Source organism: Phycodurus eques, chromosome 6, assembly GCF_024500275.1.
Source record: "Phycodurus eques isolate BA_2022a chromosome 6, UOR_Pequ_1.1, whole genome shotgun sequence".
NCBI classification, from domain to species: Eukaryota; Metazoa; Chordata; class Actinopteri; order Syngnathiformes; family Syngnathidae; genus Phycodurus; species Phycodurus eques.
The window spans coordinates 16,904,400-16,922,000 of record NC_084530.1 but is presented as its reverse complement, the minus strand read 5'-3'; the positions used below and the strand labels follow the sequence as shown (position 1 = coordinate 16,922,000).

Sequence of the window (17,601 nt, the reverse complement as noted above, 5' to 3'; positions counted from 1 at the left end):
CTCCCGTTTACAGGCGTTTGTTATGATGGTGCCTTGAAAGGAGACCAACTTCACCTCGTTAACAAAGGTGTTCTTGATTGTCAGGGGCAGGAGATGTGAGGGGTTCTGAGAAAGTCTATGACCATTTCCAGTGTCTTGTGCGGGTTGAGTTCCAAGTTATTTCGAGCACCGTGCAGCTAGATGGGACACTTCCTGTCTGTAAGCAATTCCTCATTATCCGTGACGAGTCCGACCGAGGTTGTGTCCTCTGCAAACCGAAACCATTTGATGGTGGAGTTGTTATAGGTGCAGTCATTTGTAGACAGAGTGAAAAGAAATGGTGATTGCATGCTCCCTTGATTTGCCCCAATATTGGTGAACCGGGGCTCAGATATGAGAGGACCAAGCCGCACATACGGTTTCGTGTCCGTGATCCATCGGCTTACAGAGTGGTCCAACCTCATCAGTGACAGCTCCTCCTGCAGCCGCTCGGGCACGAATGTATCAAAAGTGGCGCTGAAATCCACAACGTTCTGACATACGGTAGGTGCCAACAGAGTCCCGGTGGTTCAGAGCAAAGTGCAGACGTAGGTTAACTGCATCCTCCACTCTGGGCAAACGGTAATGGATTGAGATGGGGAGGAGGGGGGCGTGATGGGTTGAGGTAGGACAGGACCAGCTGCTGGAGGCATTTCACCAATTAGCTACATTTGGTCAGTATTTACAGGTGGTTCGTAGTCAATTCGTAGTCTATTGACAGTTTTCTGTTTATCATTGTACTTTCATGTTTACTTTTATGTATACCGTGTTCTTCGATGCGTACATTGTATGCATCGAATACGTTATGATGTGAACGTTTGACAAAAATAGAGTGGTCGCCAGCTAACGTCACGGCAATTGTAGACAAACGAGCATTTCCCCCAACTTTGACAACTTTTGAGGTCTTCACTGAAGCTAATATGCTAACAGCACACAAGAGCTACAGGTCAGATTCAAACCCAGAACCTCAGGGCTGTGAGGCAGACGTGCAAACCCCGATTTACAGTGCCGAATACTTGCGATCCATGGTAGAGGAAAATCGGATTGTTGGAAAAGATTTGTGCCACTCCAGATTGTCAATAAAGATTTTTATTGATGGATTGTGTGAAATGAATGAAAAACGACAACACAAGCAGCTAAAACTCAACAGCAGAACGGCCAGGAATGGTCGGCAGTCAAGAAAAGAAAAAGCTCAGACTGGTCCAACACGGGGGCTTCATTTGCACCATAGTCCAATAAAGCACCTTTTATATATATATAGATATATATATTCATATTTCTTAATATGTATATATAAAGATATTTATCTATATATATTTATAGTTTTCATATATACCTTCAGGCAAGTATTCCTGACAGAATCAAGTTTTCTTGTGGTTCTTCTCATTTACAAGTAAACGTGCTTTGTGTTCTCATTCCAACACAAACGCCAACTAAAGGCAACAATTTTGTCCATTTTTTAATTTCAATTTTTTTTCATTACTTTTTTTACTTTTACTCTCAGCTTGCCATCATTGCCTCATCGTAGACAAAAGTACAAAAAGTGGCACAGAGGACGAGCAATAAAAATGAAATAAAATTAAATTACGGCAAATAAAACAAATAAAACCCTCACTTTTTGTATAAAAGCAAAACTTTTTTTCCCCTTTGAAGAAAAAAAAAAGTGCGACTCCAAGGCAATGAAGAAGGGGGGGAATCTCACAGCGACCAACGATGTCACGAGGAGGGCAGCGCTTTAGCAGTCAGTTTGGCAACCAGGGCAACAGCAGCTTCCAGCGTCCTGCACAAGGCATCGAGCACATCCTCCGGCCCCTCACCCACCAGGCCCGGCGACAGGGCGGTCTCCTCCGGGAGGGGCGGGGCCTTGGAGTCCTCCTCCTCGGTCATATTGTCCCCTCTGGGGGAGGAGGCGGGGTCCGTAGGTGATGGGGCAGGATCCGGAGGTGAGGGCGGGTCCTGCTCGGTGCCCGGGTCGATGAGGGACGAGGAGTCTCGCGTCTCCGTGTCGGAGGTGCTGGTGGGCGTCAGCGCCCCCTGCCGCTCCAGCTTGGACGAGTCAGGGCACGGCGGCAGGGCGGCGGACGTGGCGCAGGATGGCGGCAGGGCGGCAGTGGCAGATGTGGAGCAAGACGGCAGGCAGAGGGCCGCCGCCTCATCGTCTTCGTTGTCGCTGCTCACGCGTCGCCGCTTCATGGGGGTGGCGCCCTCCTCCTCTGTTCCCGCAAACAAACAAACGAAATCATACCACAATTAGTTATTACTACTATGGTAGAACCTGAATATTTCTATTTCATAGTTTCATATCATTTGGTGTGACAATTTTTTTTTCGTCTAAACACGCTTGGTTTTCAAACAAAACAAAAAATGTGACTCAGTCATTTATTTCCCAAAATTGATGAACGTTCATCTGAAGCATTTGATAAGTTGTGTAAAAAGGTTTAAACATGTGGCAACGCGTCGAATCCTCTATATGTGGAACGTCACGTGACCAAACCCGGAAGACAGGTTAGTGGAATTCCTCCGTCTGATTGTCCGTGGGTGTGTGTGCGCGCACGCGCGCGTCTGCTTTTGAAATGCGGGCAGGAGTCTAGCCTCTTCACACACACACTGCACATTTTTTAATACGCTGTACATACGCCGCACAACGGGCACACTCATATCGCATTCAGGGTCCCCTGGGGAATTGTCACCAGGTATGGTGGGCCGACGCCGACCGGGTGCCGACACATCTGTGCTGGTTTCTGGTCGCCCCCCACCCGCCTCACCCCCTATTCACTGTTCTGCTGGTCCCTCAGTTTTAATGCATCATGCACCAAACTGTGAGGGAGGGGCAGGGTTGGGCTGGGGAGGACACTCTCTGGCCATCCATGCTTCTCTCCCGCAGATTTTTAATGCACTACATACATTCACATATCCTTTGGGGAGCTGGTCGGCCTGGGTGGGGGTGACTGTGGCGGGTCATTATTGCCCTGTTTCGCATCACCCCCACCAGTTTCTCCAATTTTAATGCACTACACCCCACAACACACAATCATGGTACAGGGATAATGGTTGGCAGTTGGGGACATGGTAACCACAGTAATAGGTCGGGTTGTGTGTTTTCACAGTTCTCTTAGTTGGACTCCTGAGGCCTCCGGTTGTCGGGCCGTGGAGGGGTGGGGGTCCGACCCCCCCGCCCTTTTTGGCCCCGCCTTACCCTCCCCTGCCCTCCTTTGGGTGGTCGGTGGCGTCCCCCTGGTTGGGTCCCCTGCTGGACGGGCTCGCTGACTCGGCCCCCCTCCCACATGGGGCAGGGGGGCCGAGTGCACACCTTCCTCGATGTGCCGGCTCAGCCCCCCCCCCCCCCCCCCCCCAACCCCAATCTACAAATATATCTATGACTGTTTCACTATTCTGCTGTGGTTTTCACCCCTAGTCCCTTTGTCCACGCTGTCTGTCCCCTAAAACCCTTTTCTGTCCGGCTGCATTTTCAACATGAGAATAATAAAAAAAATGTAAATAAGCAGAGTGAGCAATTCAATTGTAGCACAGCAAAACTGTTCCAGCACAAAAAAAGGCATTCAGATCCACCATTCTGCAAGGCCATGCAGCTGAACAGGACAGGTTTAAAAAAAAAAAAAAAAAAAAACAGGCATTCACGTACACAAATGGTGAGCCGGTAGCTGCACATTTAATGGAATGAGTTCCAAAGTGCAACGCCACAGCAACGATGTGGGAACATTTTGGATACCAGCCAGATGAACGCGGCCATCCCGCTAACACCAACGAGCTGGTATGTTGAATTTGTATGAAGTCGCAACAAAGACAATACAACATAAAACCCCAAAGTGACAAAATCAATTTTAAACAACCATCTCTCCCAATTTCTGCAGCTGGGAACAAAAAACACAGTGGGACATATCCCCGTTTCCCATCAGCTTGCAGTTATGGAAATTTTTGCCCAACAATGCAAATATAAACGTGACAGTGTATATGGTGCACGTATGCTCCCATTATATACACTATAGCATACTGACTATTGTGAGATATGTAGCCATCGAACATGTTGACAAAGCAGCGTTTAAGAAAAGGCTGCAGAGTTTTGTATAGTACAAATCTTGAATCAAAACCGGTTGCTTTGATCTACTTTTGTTGTCATTTATGTTGCTACTTAGCACTTTCTTAATCAACTGGAAACTTGATTGGCAGTATATTGCCTAAGGCATTGACTGTTTATACCTGTGTGCCAAATGTTTAATATTTGTTTTAGTGCAATTTTTGCGAACAGAGCCTGTGTCTGTTTTATTTATATTTTTTATCAGCTATTTTATTTGTTCTACATTACAATGTCAATGTTCATTATTCTTAGAATTAAAAGTGAATTGTTCTTAAAAAAGATGTACTTGCATTACTATGTTCTAATAAAATTATATCAGCAGTATTAAAAAAACAACGATGGTATCGGTTGTCGTAATAGTTTTGGGAAAACATTTCATCCTAAATAATTTGCTATCATGACAGACCTAAACACAATATATTGAGAACAAGAGCGATGGATAACACAAACATTATTGTACAAACCGTATGAAAAAAATAAGATTAACAACTGTAATAAAAATCTGCGAAGCAAGAACCGTGACGTAGGGAAGGATTACTGCATCTGTATTCAGTGACGTTACGTTGCTGGGACTCATTGCTTCCATGACATGCGCATCCAGGGACTCACATAGTTTCAAGTGTAAAAAGATCTATGCAATATGTCGATTCTCTATGGAAACCGACAGAAACATGTCAAGTTGATTACTTCCCCCTTGGAAGTGGAGGTTAGTAACACCGTTTTACCACACCTTTCTTGGGCCACACAGGTTTATTTAACAGTCACATGCCATACACAAGCACAAAATCGAATTCGTTTGTTTCAGCTCTAATGTTACTTAACAGCAGAGAACAACAAGGAGGTAACTACTCATCTCCTGAGAAATAATCACTTTTACCATTGTACTACATTTAGATTTTATTTTGAAAAATTTTATATTCTTTTTACATTTACTAATGTACCTATGGAGTGCGTTCAATGGAAAAAAAGTTGACCCAAAACATTTCAAAATAAATTTTAGAGCTGTAATTGCAATAATACTATAATAATAATAATAGTAGTAATACTGCAAAACAACAATATTTTTGCTCACGGATATCATCCCGTCACAATTTGGTACCGGCCCATGCTTACGTGTAACTTTGTGTACTTTTGTGTACAGCATATTGTCATTGTTGTATTGTGTACCATTGTCATTTCGGTGGCATGCGTCCATCAGCGCGTTGCGTTGCTGCACGCAAAGGCGATATCGAGCCATCAGCTCGTGGAGGGCGGGGCCCAGGGCGGAGTCCAGGGCCTGAGGCGGTTGCACTGAAAGCAACAACGTCAAAGCCCGAAGGTCCTGAAAAAAACAACACGTGGGCACACATTAGGTCCTTAACATGAGAAGGATTGTGCATGTGCGCGCGTTTGTGTCAAGGCTGGGCCAGTCATCCACTTTATACAATTCAAAAATAATTTCAGCTTATTTGTCAAGACCATTTTTATTTTAGCAGCTTCTGTAGTTCAAAGTGCGTCCTTGCTGATGTTCACTACTTACATTAACAACAGGGCTGCGAAAAAAAGATAAGCTAGACAACAAAAGTAAAGTCCGTGTTGACAACTTGGCCACTTTCCCAACACCTCGAGCAAGAATTTTTTTAAAAAAGCAACTAATTCTCACAAAGAAACATACAACATTTGCAGAATCATTTTCACATTCTGCATGTGTTATCATAGTAAAAATATGGTTTATATTTTTTCATTTAAAGAATTTCAATTGAGACTACTTGCCCTTATACAGTATTGGGGATTTAGTTTGATTGTTGTTTCACTTGAAGTATGTTTATTATGAATATGGTAGTATCAGTGCTCCATTACTTTGTCCTCCTTTAAGACGGTAAAAAACGGTAAACGGTGCTGCCACAGCTAACTTGGAAAAAGTTACTTTACTGATTACTTGAGCTTAAAAGTAACTTAGTTACTTTACTTATTACTTAAGTTCAACAGTAACTAAGTTAGATTTTTGTGGTAACTTTCAGCAGCTGCCGAGGAGGAGGAATACCACTTATCCACAGTACGAAAAGAGCATTAGCTTAACCACACCCATTACTTGGTAATACACGCCACACAAGTTACAGAATGACGTCATCAACATGAACCAATAACAAATATTAATGTAGTTAAAGCCACATTAAATGAGCTACTTACTGCAGACTTGACATACCAAATACATTTAAGTACCTAAACATGTAAAAAAGTGCCCCATTGCCAAGTATACTTCTCAAGACTCTTAACTGACAGAACTACAGGGTTGGGAGGATTACTTTAAAAATCTATTCCTATATAGTTAAGTGTTACCGGTTAATAAAATGTAGTTAGTAACATAATTCAAGAACCATATTAAAGAAATGTAACTCGATTGCTTTCAATTACTTTTGCATTACTAAAATACCAAATACGCTAATAAAGACAAAAGAAATTCAATATCAATACAAATTCATAGATAGTTTGGGGGCCTGATCCATGAAAGCAACATTGTGTGTGTGTGTGTGTGTGTGTACGTATACGTGCGAGAGAGAGGCGGTTAGAGTTGGGGGAAACAGACTGCACTTCACGATGTTAATGTTGTTTTAAAAGTGTGATTGCGGCCAACAGTAGGACTCCTTTTGGTTGCATTATATTTTGTTGATAGCTTTTCCTCATTCCGTCCCCATCAACACACGCACAAGCGCGCACGTTCAGAAATACACACACCAACATACACCTGCTCCCACCATCGTAATTTTGATACAAACAACAACAAACATTTTTCTTCCCGGTGACAACTTTAGCAGCTGTTTAACTAGCAAAACTGTGGGTGATTGACAGGAGCGAAGCACTTACGTGAACGTCAGCGGTGCGGCCACCTCACGAGTTCCTGAGTCGTCCGCACACTGACGACATTGAACGCTCTCACTTTTCTTTGTAATTATTATTCAAGCTAATTATTGTAAGTCCTTCAAAGTAAGTCAGTCCTTGCCTCCGTGTTGCTTTCAGACTGTGCTCTTGGGTATGAATAATTAACCCACAATATATTGCGCCCTTAACACTATTCTCAATGTGTAAATGAAAAAGTAAGAACAATCAAATACAGTTTTTACTACGTAAAATAAAAATAGTGTGGAGACAGTGAAACACTGCATTTCTTTGCACTTTTATATTTATTGCACCTTCACTGTGGATTGCATGATAAACAATGACGACTCAATCATTTTCCTCAATACGTGCCTATCTATTAAAAATGCTACTGGACAGATGAGCTGCTTCTTCAAGTCATCAGCAACCAATGATTGCTTAAAAGTATTTTTTGACTCAATAGTAACTATATCATTGGTTTGCTGAAGTAACTGGAATCTTACTACTACTAGTTACTTTGTAACGCGTTACCAGCATCACTGGTCGCAAAGCACAGTTAACTGTGGTAATGAGTTTTCTGATGTTGCCATTGTAACATCTTCACCTTATTTGCATAATTTTTGTTGTTGACGGGATGAAAGTTGAAATACATAATGTTTCTATTTTATATTGATCGCAGTCATTGAATGTTATTGTTTAAGCACGAGACACAAACTATGCCCTGCAGACCAATTGGCAAAGGAAGGTTAGTTGCCACTACAAGTGTTGGGGAGTAACTAATTACATGTAACTCAGTGATTATTGATTGAGATTATGTAATTTCATTACATAATTTATGTAACTGCAATCATTACATTACTGGGAGAAAATGTGTAATTCAATTACAGTAGTTGTTTTTGGAAATTCCCATGATTCCAATTTTAGCTACATTTCTCCTTCTAAAGCAGACACTTGTGATTGGCTCTCTCTGGTCATGTGCCATTCTGCCGTAGTCTCAAACACGACATTTTTCCGAATAGAATCTTGAAGTGCCACCGGTGGTGCAATCTACACGTGCACACAATTGTTAGTACCTCTCTGTTAATAAAACAAAACCCACAGTGGTCACAGAAATAACTTGAATCTGACAAAAGTAATAAAGAATTTTTTAATTAAAAAATGAAAATCAGACATTGCTTTTGAACTATGGTTCAACAGACTTATTTGGAAAAACAAACTCATGAAACAGGCCAGGACAAAAATTATGGTACCCTTAATATTTTCTTGCACATCCTTTTGAGGCAATCAGGGGATAGGAAATAGGATTTAGATCATGGATCATAGAAGGCCACTTCAGAATATTCCAATGTTTTGCTCTTAGCCATTCTTGGGTGTTTTTAGCTGTGTGTTTTGGGTCATTATCCTGTTGCAAGACCCATGACCTGCGACTGAGACCAAGCTTTCTGACACTGGGCAGCATATTTCTCTCTAGAATATCTTGATAGTCTTGAGATTTCTTTGTACCCTGCCATGATTCAAGACACCCTGGTGCCAGATGAAACAAAGCAGCCCCAGAACATGAGCATCTATGTTTCACAGTTGGGACAGTATTCTGTTCTCAGTATGCTTTATCTTTGCATCTGTGAACATAGAGCTGATCTGTCTTGCCAAAACGTTCCAGTTTTGTCTCGTCTGTCCATAGGACATTATCTGTGGCTTTTCAACATGGTTTGGCAAATTCCAGTCTCTCTTTTCTTAATGATTTTTAACAGTGGTGTCCTCCTTGGTTGTCTCCCATGAAGTCCACTATGGCTCAAACGACAACAGATCATGCTTGGAGTTCACCTCTACTTTCTTTGGAGGATAGTCTGGGCTCTTTTGTTACCATTCATATTATCCGTCTCTTCAATTTGTCATAAATTTTCCTCCTGCAGCCACGTCCAGGGAGGTTGGCTACACTCCCGTGGATCCTCAAATTTGGAATAATATGTGCAACTGTAGTCACAGGAACATCAAACTGCTTGGAGATGGGTCTAATAGCCTTTACCTTGTGCTTGTTTATAATTGTCTTTCTCATCCCCTAAGACAACTCTCTCCTTCGCTTCCTCTGGTCTATGTTTAGCGCAGTACACACCATGAGGTCAAACAGCACGGTGATTAATTGTCAACCTTTAAATAGGCCGACGACAAGTTTGAGGACACCTGTGATGCTAATTAGAGGACACACCTTGTTTGAACATGCCCTTTGGTCAAATTAGGTCTTTTCTAGGGGGCATTTTTGTCCAAGCCTGTACATGACCTTTTTCCCCTCAAATAATTCTGTTGAACCACAATTCAAAATAAATGTCAGATTTTTACTGGTTAATTTTCATACAATTTATATTTATTATTATTATTGTCAGATTCAAGTAATTTCTGTGACCACTGTGGTTTTCTCTTTCATTAACAGAGGGGTACCAACAATTTTATCCACGTGTGTACATCGCAAACACATTATTTATATTTCATCCTGTTCAAGAACAAACAAAAAGATTCATGGTTTTAATCCACTTTTTTAGAAGGGTCCTGAAGATGCATTCATTTAAAATAAATAAATAAAATAAAACATATTTTTTAAATAAATAAAAAATAAATAATCAAATGTAATAGTTATATTACTTTGAGAAAGTAATTGAAATAGTTGCAAAACTATTACATTTTCAACAGGGAAACTTGTAATTATAAACAACTATATTTCAAAGTAATCTTCCCAAAAACTGCACTAAAGTGTATGACAAGAAAGAAATTGCCAAGACATTGTGCCTATTTAGATGTTATGAAAAAGCAGCCATTTAACCACGTGTTGGAAACCTTTGAGCACAAGGTATGTGCTTGCAAGTCACAACTATTTTGGCCGAGGTCAACTTGCCTCACCTGTTCAACTTTACATGAAAAAAAAGAATGTGAGAGACCTGGAGATGGGCTTGAGCTGTTACTCTGACAGTTCATTTTATGATGTTTAATTGTTGAATAACTAATATGTGAATGTATTAAGGATCGTGTTCACATGCATGTTTTGGCAAAAAGGACTGCGGGTACGTGTACGTACAGCGTTGAGCAGGGTGGCGGTCTTGTCGAGTTCCGGCCAATCGGATGAGAGTTCGGGCTGCAGGCCACCGTGCTGGCTCAGCACGCTTTCCACCAACACACCAAGCAGGCCGCAGCAGCTCACACCGGACAATACCTGCACCTGAACAAACAAGGTTAGTTGTCAATTAAACGAAAGCCAGGCTCTCCATTGGCTCGCTGAAGGAGGGGCGGGATAAGGGCCAGCCCACTGCATGAGAAGGATCCACCCCCTGAAACGGCTCAATTTTTTGCGAGAAAGGAAACAATGTGGTGTCCTTGTGGTGGAGCGCACCCAGTAGTGTTGTGTGTATGTATACCTTGTGCAGGAAGCACGTGAGGAAGGCATAGGCGGCGTTATTGTTGAGGAAGCTCCTCTCGTCCATCAGGACGCACTTGATGTACTCGCTGAAGGCCGCGTCGTCGCACAGCAGCTTCACGCATGTCTTGGACAGCAGTGACTAAAATGCATTCGCACGCACACACACAAAGGATGTAAGCGGGTGGTGTTGGAGCGTGAAGGAGGGGGTGTGTGACAGGCCGAGTGAAAGGGAGAATGCCAGTGTGATGGGGGCAGGTGACAGGGGTGTGAATGGGTATGTGACACGACGGTTGATGAGACGGATGAAGAGAAGAGACGGATGAAGGGGCAATTGACGGGGGTCGGGTAGGGGTTATGTAACGAGGCGGATGGGTAAAGGGATGAGTGACGCGGCGAGTGATAGGGGTGTGTGATGGGGCAATCGATGGGGCGAGTGACGGGGCAGGTGACGGGATGATTGAAAGGACGGGTGAAGAGGTGAGTGACAGTGCTTGTAATGAAATGGGCAAGTGATGGGACAGGTAACTGAGTAATTGACAGAGTTGTGGGGTTGTGACGGGCCGACTAACAGGGCGAGATAGCTTGTGGAACGCTCACGACAGAGCGAGTGACGTGATGGTGTGTGACAAAGCATGACAGCACGTAAAAGAGCATGTGACAAATCATGACCGGTCGTGTGAGGGGCCGAGTGGCGGATGTTGTGACGGCGAGGGGTGGTGCAGGGCGGCGGCTCCCACCTGCGACTGGCACAGTTCGGTCCACAGTTTGGGGAAGAGGGCGAGGTGCAGAGGAAGTCCTTCATATGCCATCAGCACACCTGAGAGGACAAGGTAAGGTGAGCAACACACCACTTGCTGCAGGCGCAGACCAATCAGAAGCGGCAGGCGGGTGACGCACTCAGCTTGACGAGCGTCTCTGTAAACTTCTCACAGTTGATGGCCACGCGACACAGAAGATGGATGAACTGCTGGTACGACAGAAAGTAGTCCAACAGCATGCGGTCGTACACCTCGTCTTTGCCCTGGCGTGCCCAAAACACACACACAATACAGTGTCACGTTAAAATATTAAATAAGAGCATGAGGTGCCCCTCATTTGGGGCACGCGTGCACAGCCTTGAGGTGATGTGATACGGGGGTTGGAGGTCATCCTACTCGCTGACCTTGGTGCTCTCCACCATGGACGGCAGCAGGCACATGTTGAGTTCGGGCCTCGGTGGGCGGATGTTGCTCTTGGCCCCCATCAGCTTCATGTTCTCTCGGCAGGGTAGGTATGGCCCCAGCGACACTGTGGGCACATGGACAGCAAGCTTGCCACTCACTGGGGACCTTGCGGCGGCAGTGGTTGTAATGAGTTATGTTGTCGTGACTCACTGGGTATGTTGCTGTGGTGGTACGTGAAGTGGTTGTGTTGCAGAAAGGGCACCAGCGTATGCAGGAAGTCGTGCGGGCTGAGCAGAAGGAGTTCCTTCAGCACGTCTGGGAAAGAAAGGGGACAAAAGCCCATAGGTTGGTTTTGTCCGGCGTGCGCGCCTTGGGCGTCCCGCGATATATGATGTCAGAGGCTTACCCAGGCACGCGTTGCGCAGCTCGGGCGGGCTGTACGAGTTGAGCAGCGTGAGGAGCTTGTGGGCAAAGTCAATCCTCTCTTGCCACTGGATCAGAGCCTGCTTCACATCTGACACAAATTTAAAAAAAAATATATATATATATATATATATACACAAATATAAAAACACAAATATTTTAGCATGAGTGAAAGCTTTTGGGCATTTAATTGGCTAGCTGATATACTGTGCAACTCCGATTAAAATTTAGAATCACGGCAAAACCAAAAGCAGACTAATTGGCCACTCATGCAAACAGTTGCCAAACTCAGCATCCTGCGCAACAGTTCAGTCGGGTTCGGCCGAGTCATTCGGTGCCTGGCAGCCTTTAAACCTGTACCAAGGTTCTTGACCAAAACCAAAAAAGTGATCGTTTGAGCCAGTGTGAAGCGACGCATGCGCACACATGAGAAGATTGTTAATGCCTCTGCCTTAATCTGAGCCAAGAAAAAGCCTGATGACCAACACGAAGATGATGATGCCGGCGTACCTTTGCGCTGTAGGTAAGGCCTGGTGGCCTTGAGCACAGACAGGAAGATGGAGAGCAGCTCTACCAGGTCTCCGGTGACATGGCAGGCAGTGGCCTCGTGGTACATCATGTGCAGTGTGTTGAATGACTGCGGGGACAACTCGTCAAGTAAGTTATAGACACCGCAACACACGCAAATGCGACATGGTGTCTACCTCTGTCATGAGGATGAGTCCTCTGTTGAAGACCACCAGCAGTCGGTCCTCCTCATTCTCCAGCAGGACCCTGAAGGCACTGAAACAACAACAACACAAAACATTACAACACAAAGCACACACCATAATCAGATACACATTAAACACCACACAGATGCTAACCACGGCAAATACAACTGATAAGCACTGACACTAAACATTGCAGACACTAAAAACAGCAAATAAGACGCGGCAAATACGACACTGACACCACATATGGCGCAGATACTAAACACAGCAAAAAATAAAACAAAGATGCTAAATATGACAGTCTTTAAACGTAAATGCTAAACGGAAAAAATACGATGCGGCCGCAAAATACCATGCTGACGGTAAACACAGCAAATATGACAGGGATGCCAAATACGACACAGATGCCAAACATTGCAGAAAATGAATCAAAAACAAACAACGGAGGAGCTAAATTCGACAGCTTTCACTCACACTGAAAATACATTTCGGTGTTTTTACGCAAACGAGACAACAAACGGCTGCCGCGCCAAGGCAAATTACTGCCGTATATAAAGTATCAAATATTGTGTTTTATATCAATATTTAACCTTAGTCATAATGTATGATGTGCCTGTGGATGAGAAGCTTGTAACTAAAATGTGCGCGAATGGCACGTACCTCAGTGTAGGGTTCAAATGAATGGAGTCAGCGAGACTCCTGTAAAATATCCACACTCGCGCTTTTATGCTCAGCCCCGTCCACTCTCTTTAGCAACCCACCTCTTCCTGAACTATTAATATTTTTATGGTTTAAGAAATGCAATAAATTTCAATATACTGTCTGTACAGCATATTCGCTCGCTATTCAGGGTGTCCATATATCCATTTGCTCAATGTGCGGGGTTCCGTCCAGTCGGGTTCGACCACATCGTGTAGTGTGCGGCACCCTTTACACACACACACACCGCAGGTGTCAAATTTGACACAAATACTAACTACAAGATACAATAAATATGACAACAAATAAATATGATGCAGATGCAAAACCCGGCAAATACAACGCAGACGCTAAACGTTGCAACCTGCTTACACATGGCGGGTTCACATGCAGACTTTCTTTCATTGATTGAAATCAGTTCGATTGACGATTTCAGGTCAACTGTTAACGTGAGGTGATTTATTCTGACCTGGTGCTTACAGGTATGTGCCAAAAAATTTTAATATCAAGGGAAAGTCAATTTATTTAAATAATTTGTTTCAAAAAGTCGAACTTGCATAATAGTTCACCACAGTGAATTTTTTCAAGCTTTGTTTCAATTTTGATGATTATGACAGAAAGACAAAAAAAAATAAACAAATCGAGTGTTTCACAAAATTTTATGTGACCAATAAAAATGGCTCTTAAGGAAGCACTGAAGAGGAGAAGGCGTACAGAAGCAGTTACTTATTTGTTCGACATTTTGGTCTTTGCTAGAAGAGGTTCTGTATTTGTTCGACATTTTGGTTTTTGCTGAATTTTTTGCTAACTTTTTAAAAAAAGTTCAGTCTTCTTTTCCTTTCAGCTTGTTCCGTTATGGGTCGCCACAGGGTGTCTGTAATCCTTTTCCAACCATCGAAGTCTGCTCTCTCTAACTTTGTCTCCAAAACATCAAACCTTGGCTGTCCTCTGATGAGTTAATTTCTAATCCTGTCCAACCTTTTCACTCCTAGAGAGAACCTCAACATCTTCATTTCCGCCACCTCTAGCTCTACTTCCTGTTGTCTCTTCAGTGCCACTGTATCTAATCCGTACATCATGGCTGGCCTCACCACTGTCTTATAAACTTTGCCCTTCATCCGTGCAGAGACTCTTCTGTCACATCACACACCTGCCACCTTCCGGCACCCGTTCCAACCTGCTTGGACTCGTTTCTTCACTTCCTTACCACACTCACCATTGCTCTGGACTCGCTATCTCTTCCCCCCTGTAGCTTCACTCTTCCCCCTCTCATTCATGCACATATATTCTGTTTTACTTCGGCTAATCTTCATTCCTCTCCTTTCCAGTGCATGCCTCCACCTTTCTGTTCCTCCACTTGCTCCCTACTTTCACTGCAGATCGCAATGTCATCTGCACAAATATCATGGTCCACGGGGATTCCAGTCTCACCTCATCTGTCACCCTATCCATCACCACTGCAAACAGGAAGGGGCTCAGGGCTGATCCCGGATGCAGTATCACCTCCACCTTAAATTCCTCTGTCACACCTACAGCACACCACACCACTGTTCTGCTGCCTTCATACATGCCTGTATTATTCTAAAATACTTCTCTGTCACTCCAGACATCCGCATGCAGCACCATAGCTCCTCTATGGGTACTCAGTCATAGGCTTTCTCTAGATCTAGAAAGACAATGTAGCTCCTTCTGACCTCTGTACTTTTCTATCAACATCCTCAAGGCAAATAATGCATCTGTGGTACCCTTTCTAGGCATGAAACCATACTGTTGCTCGCAAATACATCTGAGTCTAGCCTTCACTACTCTTTCCCATAACTTAATTATGTGGCTCATCAACTTTATTCCTCTGCAGTTCCCACAGCTGTACATCACAGTTGTTCTTAAAAATGGGCACCAGCACACTTTTTCTCCATTCCTCAGGCATCTTCTCATCCGTTAGAATTCAGTTGAACAAACTGGTCAAAAACTCCACAGCCACCTCTCCTAGATGCTTCCATACCTCTACAGGTATGTCATCAGGACCAACTGTATTTCCATTTTTCATCTCTAATGCCTTTCTAACATCTGTCTTACTAATCATTGCCACCACCTGGTCCCACCACACTTGCCTCTTCTACTCTGCCTTCTCTCTCATTTTCCTCATTCATCAACTCCTCAAAGTATTCTATCCAGCACACTACTGGTTCCAATCAACACATTTCCATCTCTATCCTTAATCATCCTAACCTGCTGCACATCCTTCCCATCTCTAACCCAATGTCTGCCCAACCTGTAGATACTTTTTCTCCTTTAGTTTCTAAACCTGGCATGCATACCATATGCCTCTTTGACACCTCTACCTTTGCCCTACGTCGCATCTCAATGCATTCCTTTCTCCTCACCTCGGTCCTCTCAGTGTCCCACGTCTTATCTAACCTCTTTCCTTGTATGATTTTCTGTACTTTGAGGTTCCACCACCAAATCTCCTTCTCTCCTTTCCTACCAGAAGATACACTAAGTACTCTCCTGCCTGTCTTCCTGATCACTTTGGCTGTAGTGGTCCAGTCTTCTAGAAGCTCCTCCTGTCCACCGAGAGCCTGTCTCATCTCTTCTCAAAAAGCCGCACAACACTATTCATTTCTCAGCTTCCACCACATGGTTCTCTGCTCTGCCTTTGTCTTCTTAATCTTCCTCGCCACCACCAGAGTCCTCTTACACACCACCACCCTATGCTGTGTAGCCACACTCTCCCCTACCACTACCTTACAGCCAGTAACCTCTTTCAGATTACGTCATCTGCACAAAATATAATCCACCTGCGTGCTTCTACCGCCACAATGTAGGTCACATTATGCTTCTGCCTCTTCTAGAAGAAAGTGTTCACTGCAGCCATTTTTATCCCCTTTGGAAAGTCTACCACCATCTGTCCCTCCAAGTTCATTTCCTGGATGCCAAGCTTACCCATGTCTTCTTCATCACCCGTTTCCTTCACCAACATGTCCATAACAATCTGCACCAATCACGACTCTCTCTCTTTCTGGGATGCTCAGAACTACTTCGTCTAGCTCCTTCCAGAATTTCTCTTTCAGCTCTCGGTCACATCCTACCTGTGGGGCGTAGCCACTCATCACATTATACATAACACCCTCAATTTCAAGTTTCAGCCTAATCACTCGATCTGATACTCTTTTCACTTCCAAGACATTAACTAATGCTTCCTGTAAAATAACCCCTACTCCATTTCATGTCCCATCTCCACCATGGTAAAATAATTTGAACCCTGCCCCTAAACGTCTAGCCTTACTGGCTTTCCACCTGCAATCCTGGACACACAATATATAAACCTCTCTCCTCATCATCATGCCAACCAACTCCCGAGATTTTTCTGTCGTAGTCCCAACATTCAGTTCTAGACTCTGTGCTTTCCTCTTCTCTTTCTGCCTAAGAACCCGCTTTCCACCTCTCCTTTGTCTTCGACCCACAGTAGCTGAATATCGGACATTGTTAACCTGGGCCACGACTGATCCGGTATGGAATTTTTGGGATGAATGTTCCCATTTGTTTGGCAAAGTTCTAAGCCGGATGCCCTTCCTGATGCAACCCTCTGCATTTATCCGGGCTTGGGACCGGCCTCCAGTTTGCACTGGCTTGTGCCCCCCATAGGGCTGCATTTTTAAAAATAGTTCAATATTCCTTGTTTTCCTACCGTATCAGTGTGCGATAATGTTTAGTTCTTTGAGAGTTTGTATTAAAAACAAGCTCTCTGTTACATGCCAGTTATGTGTGCACTGTTTGGAAGCCTCTATATTTAAATACGACGTAGATGCCATGCCAAACACAGCGAATATGACGCGGACGGCAAATACCACACAGACAAATACGACGCAGAGGCTACACTTAATGCAGATGCTAAATACATCACAGAAGCTAAATACAAGGCAGACAAACATGATGCAATTCATACATTAAATACAAAGACATGCATTAAAAATAACGTGAACATGGGTGTTGACGCAGGTGACCTGATGAGGGTGGTCCAACACGAGCGTCCATCCAGGCATCTGAGGTAGCAGCTGATGGTCGTCTTCTTGAACTGCTTGACGTCCTCCACTTCTTCTTCATGCATGTCGGATCGCTGCGCCACGAACAACTGCATCAGATTGAACAGCTCCTCCACTGCCTGCAGGGGGGCAACGACAGCATTGTTAACGCTTCTTTCCCGCAATTGATAGCTTAAATATAAAA

The 17,601-nt window shown here is 43.9% G+C and overlaps 1 protein-coding gene across 3 annotated transcripts in view; it reads right to left on the bottom strand.

Annotated features, from left to right (window-relative positions):
- Nucleotides 1-1,118: 1,118 nt before the first annotated feature.
- Nucleotides 1,119-17,601, bottom strand: part of usp34 (ubiquitin specific peptidase 34) — a 110,142-nt gene continuing 93,659 nt past the window's right edge. For all 3 annotated transcript variants that reach the window (XM_061680643.1, XM_061680645.1, XM_061680644.1), the window contains exons 68-79: nt 17,379-17,536; nt 12,667-12,745; nt 12,473-12,599; nt 11,946-12,053; nt 11,750-11,854; nt 11,539-11,663; nt 11,274-11,397; nt 11,114-11,193; nt 10,375-10,515; nt 10,038-10,178; nt 5,282-5,435; nt 1,119-2,231 (exon numbers count right to left, since the gene is read on the bottom strand). In XM_061680643.1, coding sequence (XP_061536627.1) covers nt 1,735-2,231; nt 5,282-5,435; nt 10,038-10,178; nt 10,375-10,515; nt 11,114-11,193; nt 11,274-11,397; nt 11,539-11,663; nt 11,750-11,854; nt 11,946-12,053; nt 12,473-12,599; nt 12,667-12,745; nt 17,379-17,536 — 1,839 coding nt within the window. In that variant the 3' untranslated portion in view covers nt 1,119-1,734. The remainder of the gene's footprint in view (nt 2,232-5,281; nt 5,436-10,037; nt 10,179-10,374; nt 10,516-11,113; nt 11,194-11,273; nt 11,398-11,538; nt 11,664-11,749; nt 11,855-11,945; nt 12,054-12,472; nt 12,600-12,666; nt 12,746-17,378; nt 17,537-17,601) is intronic.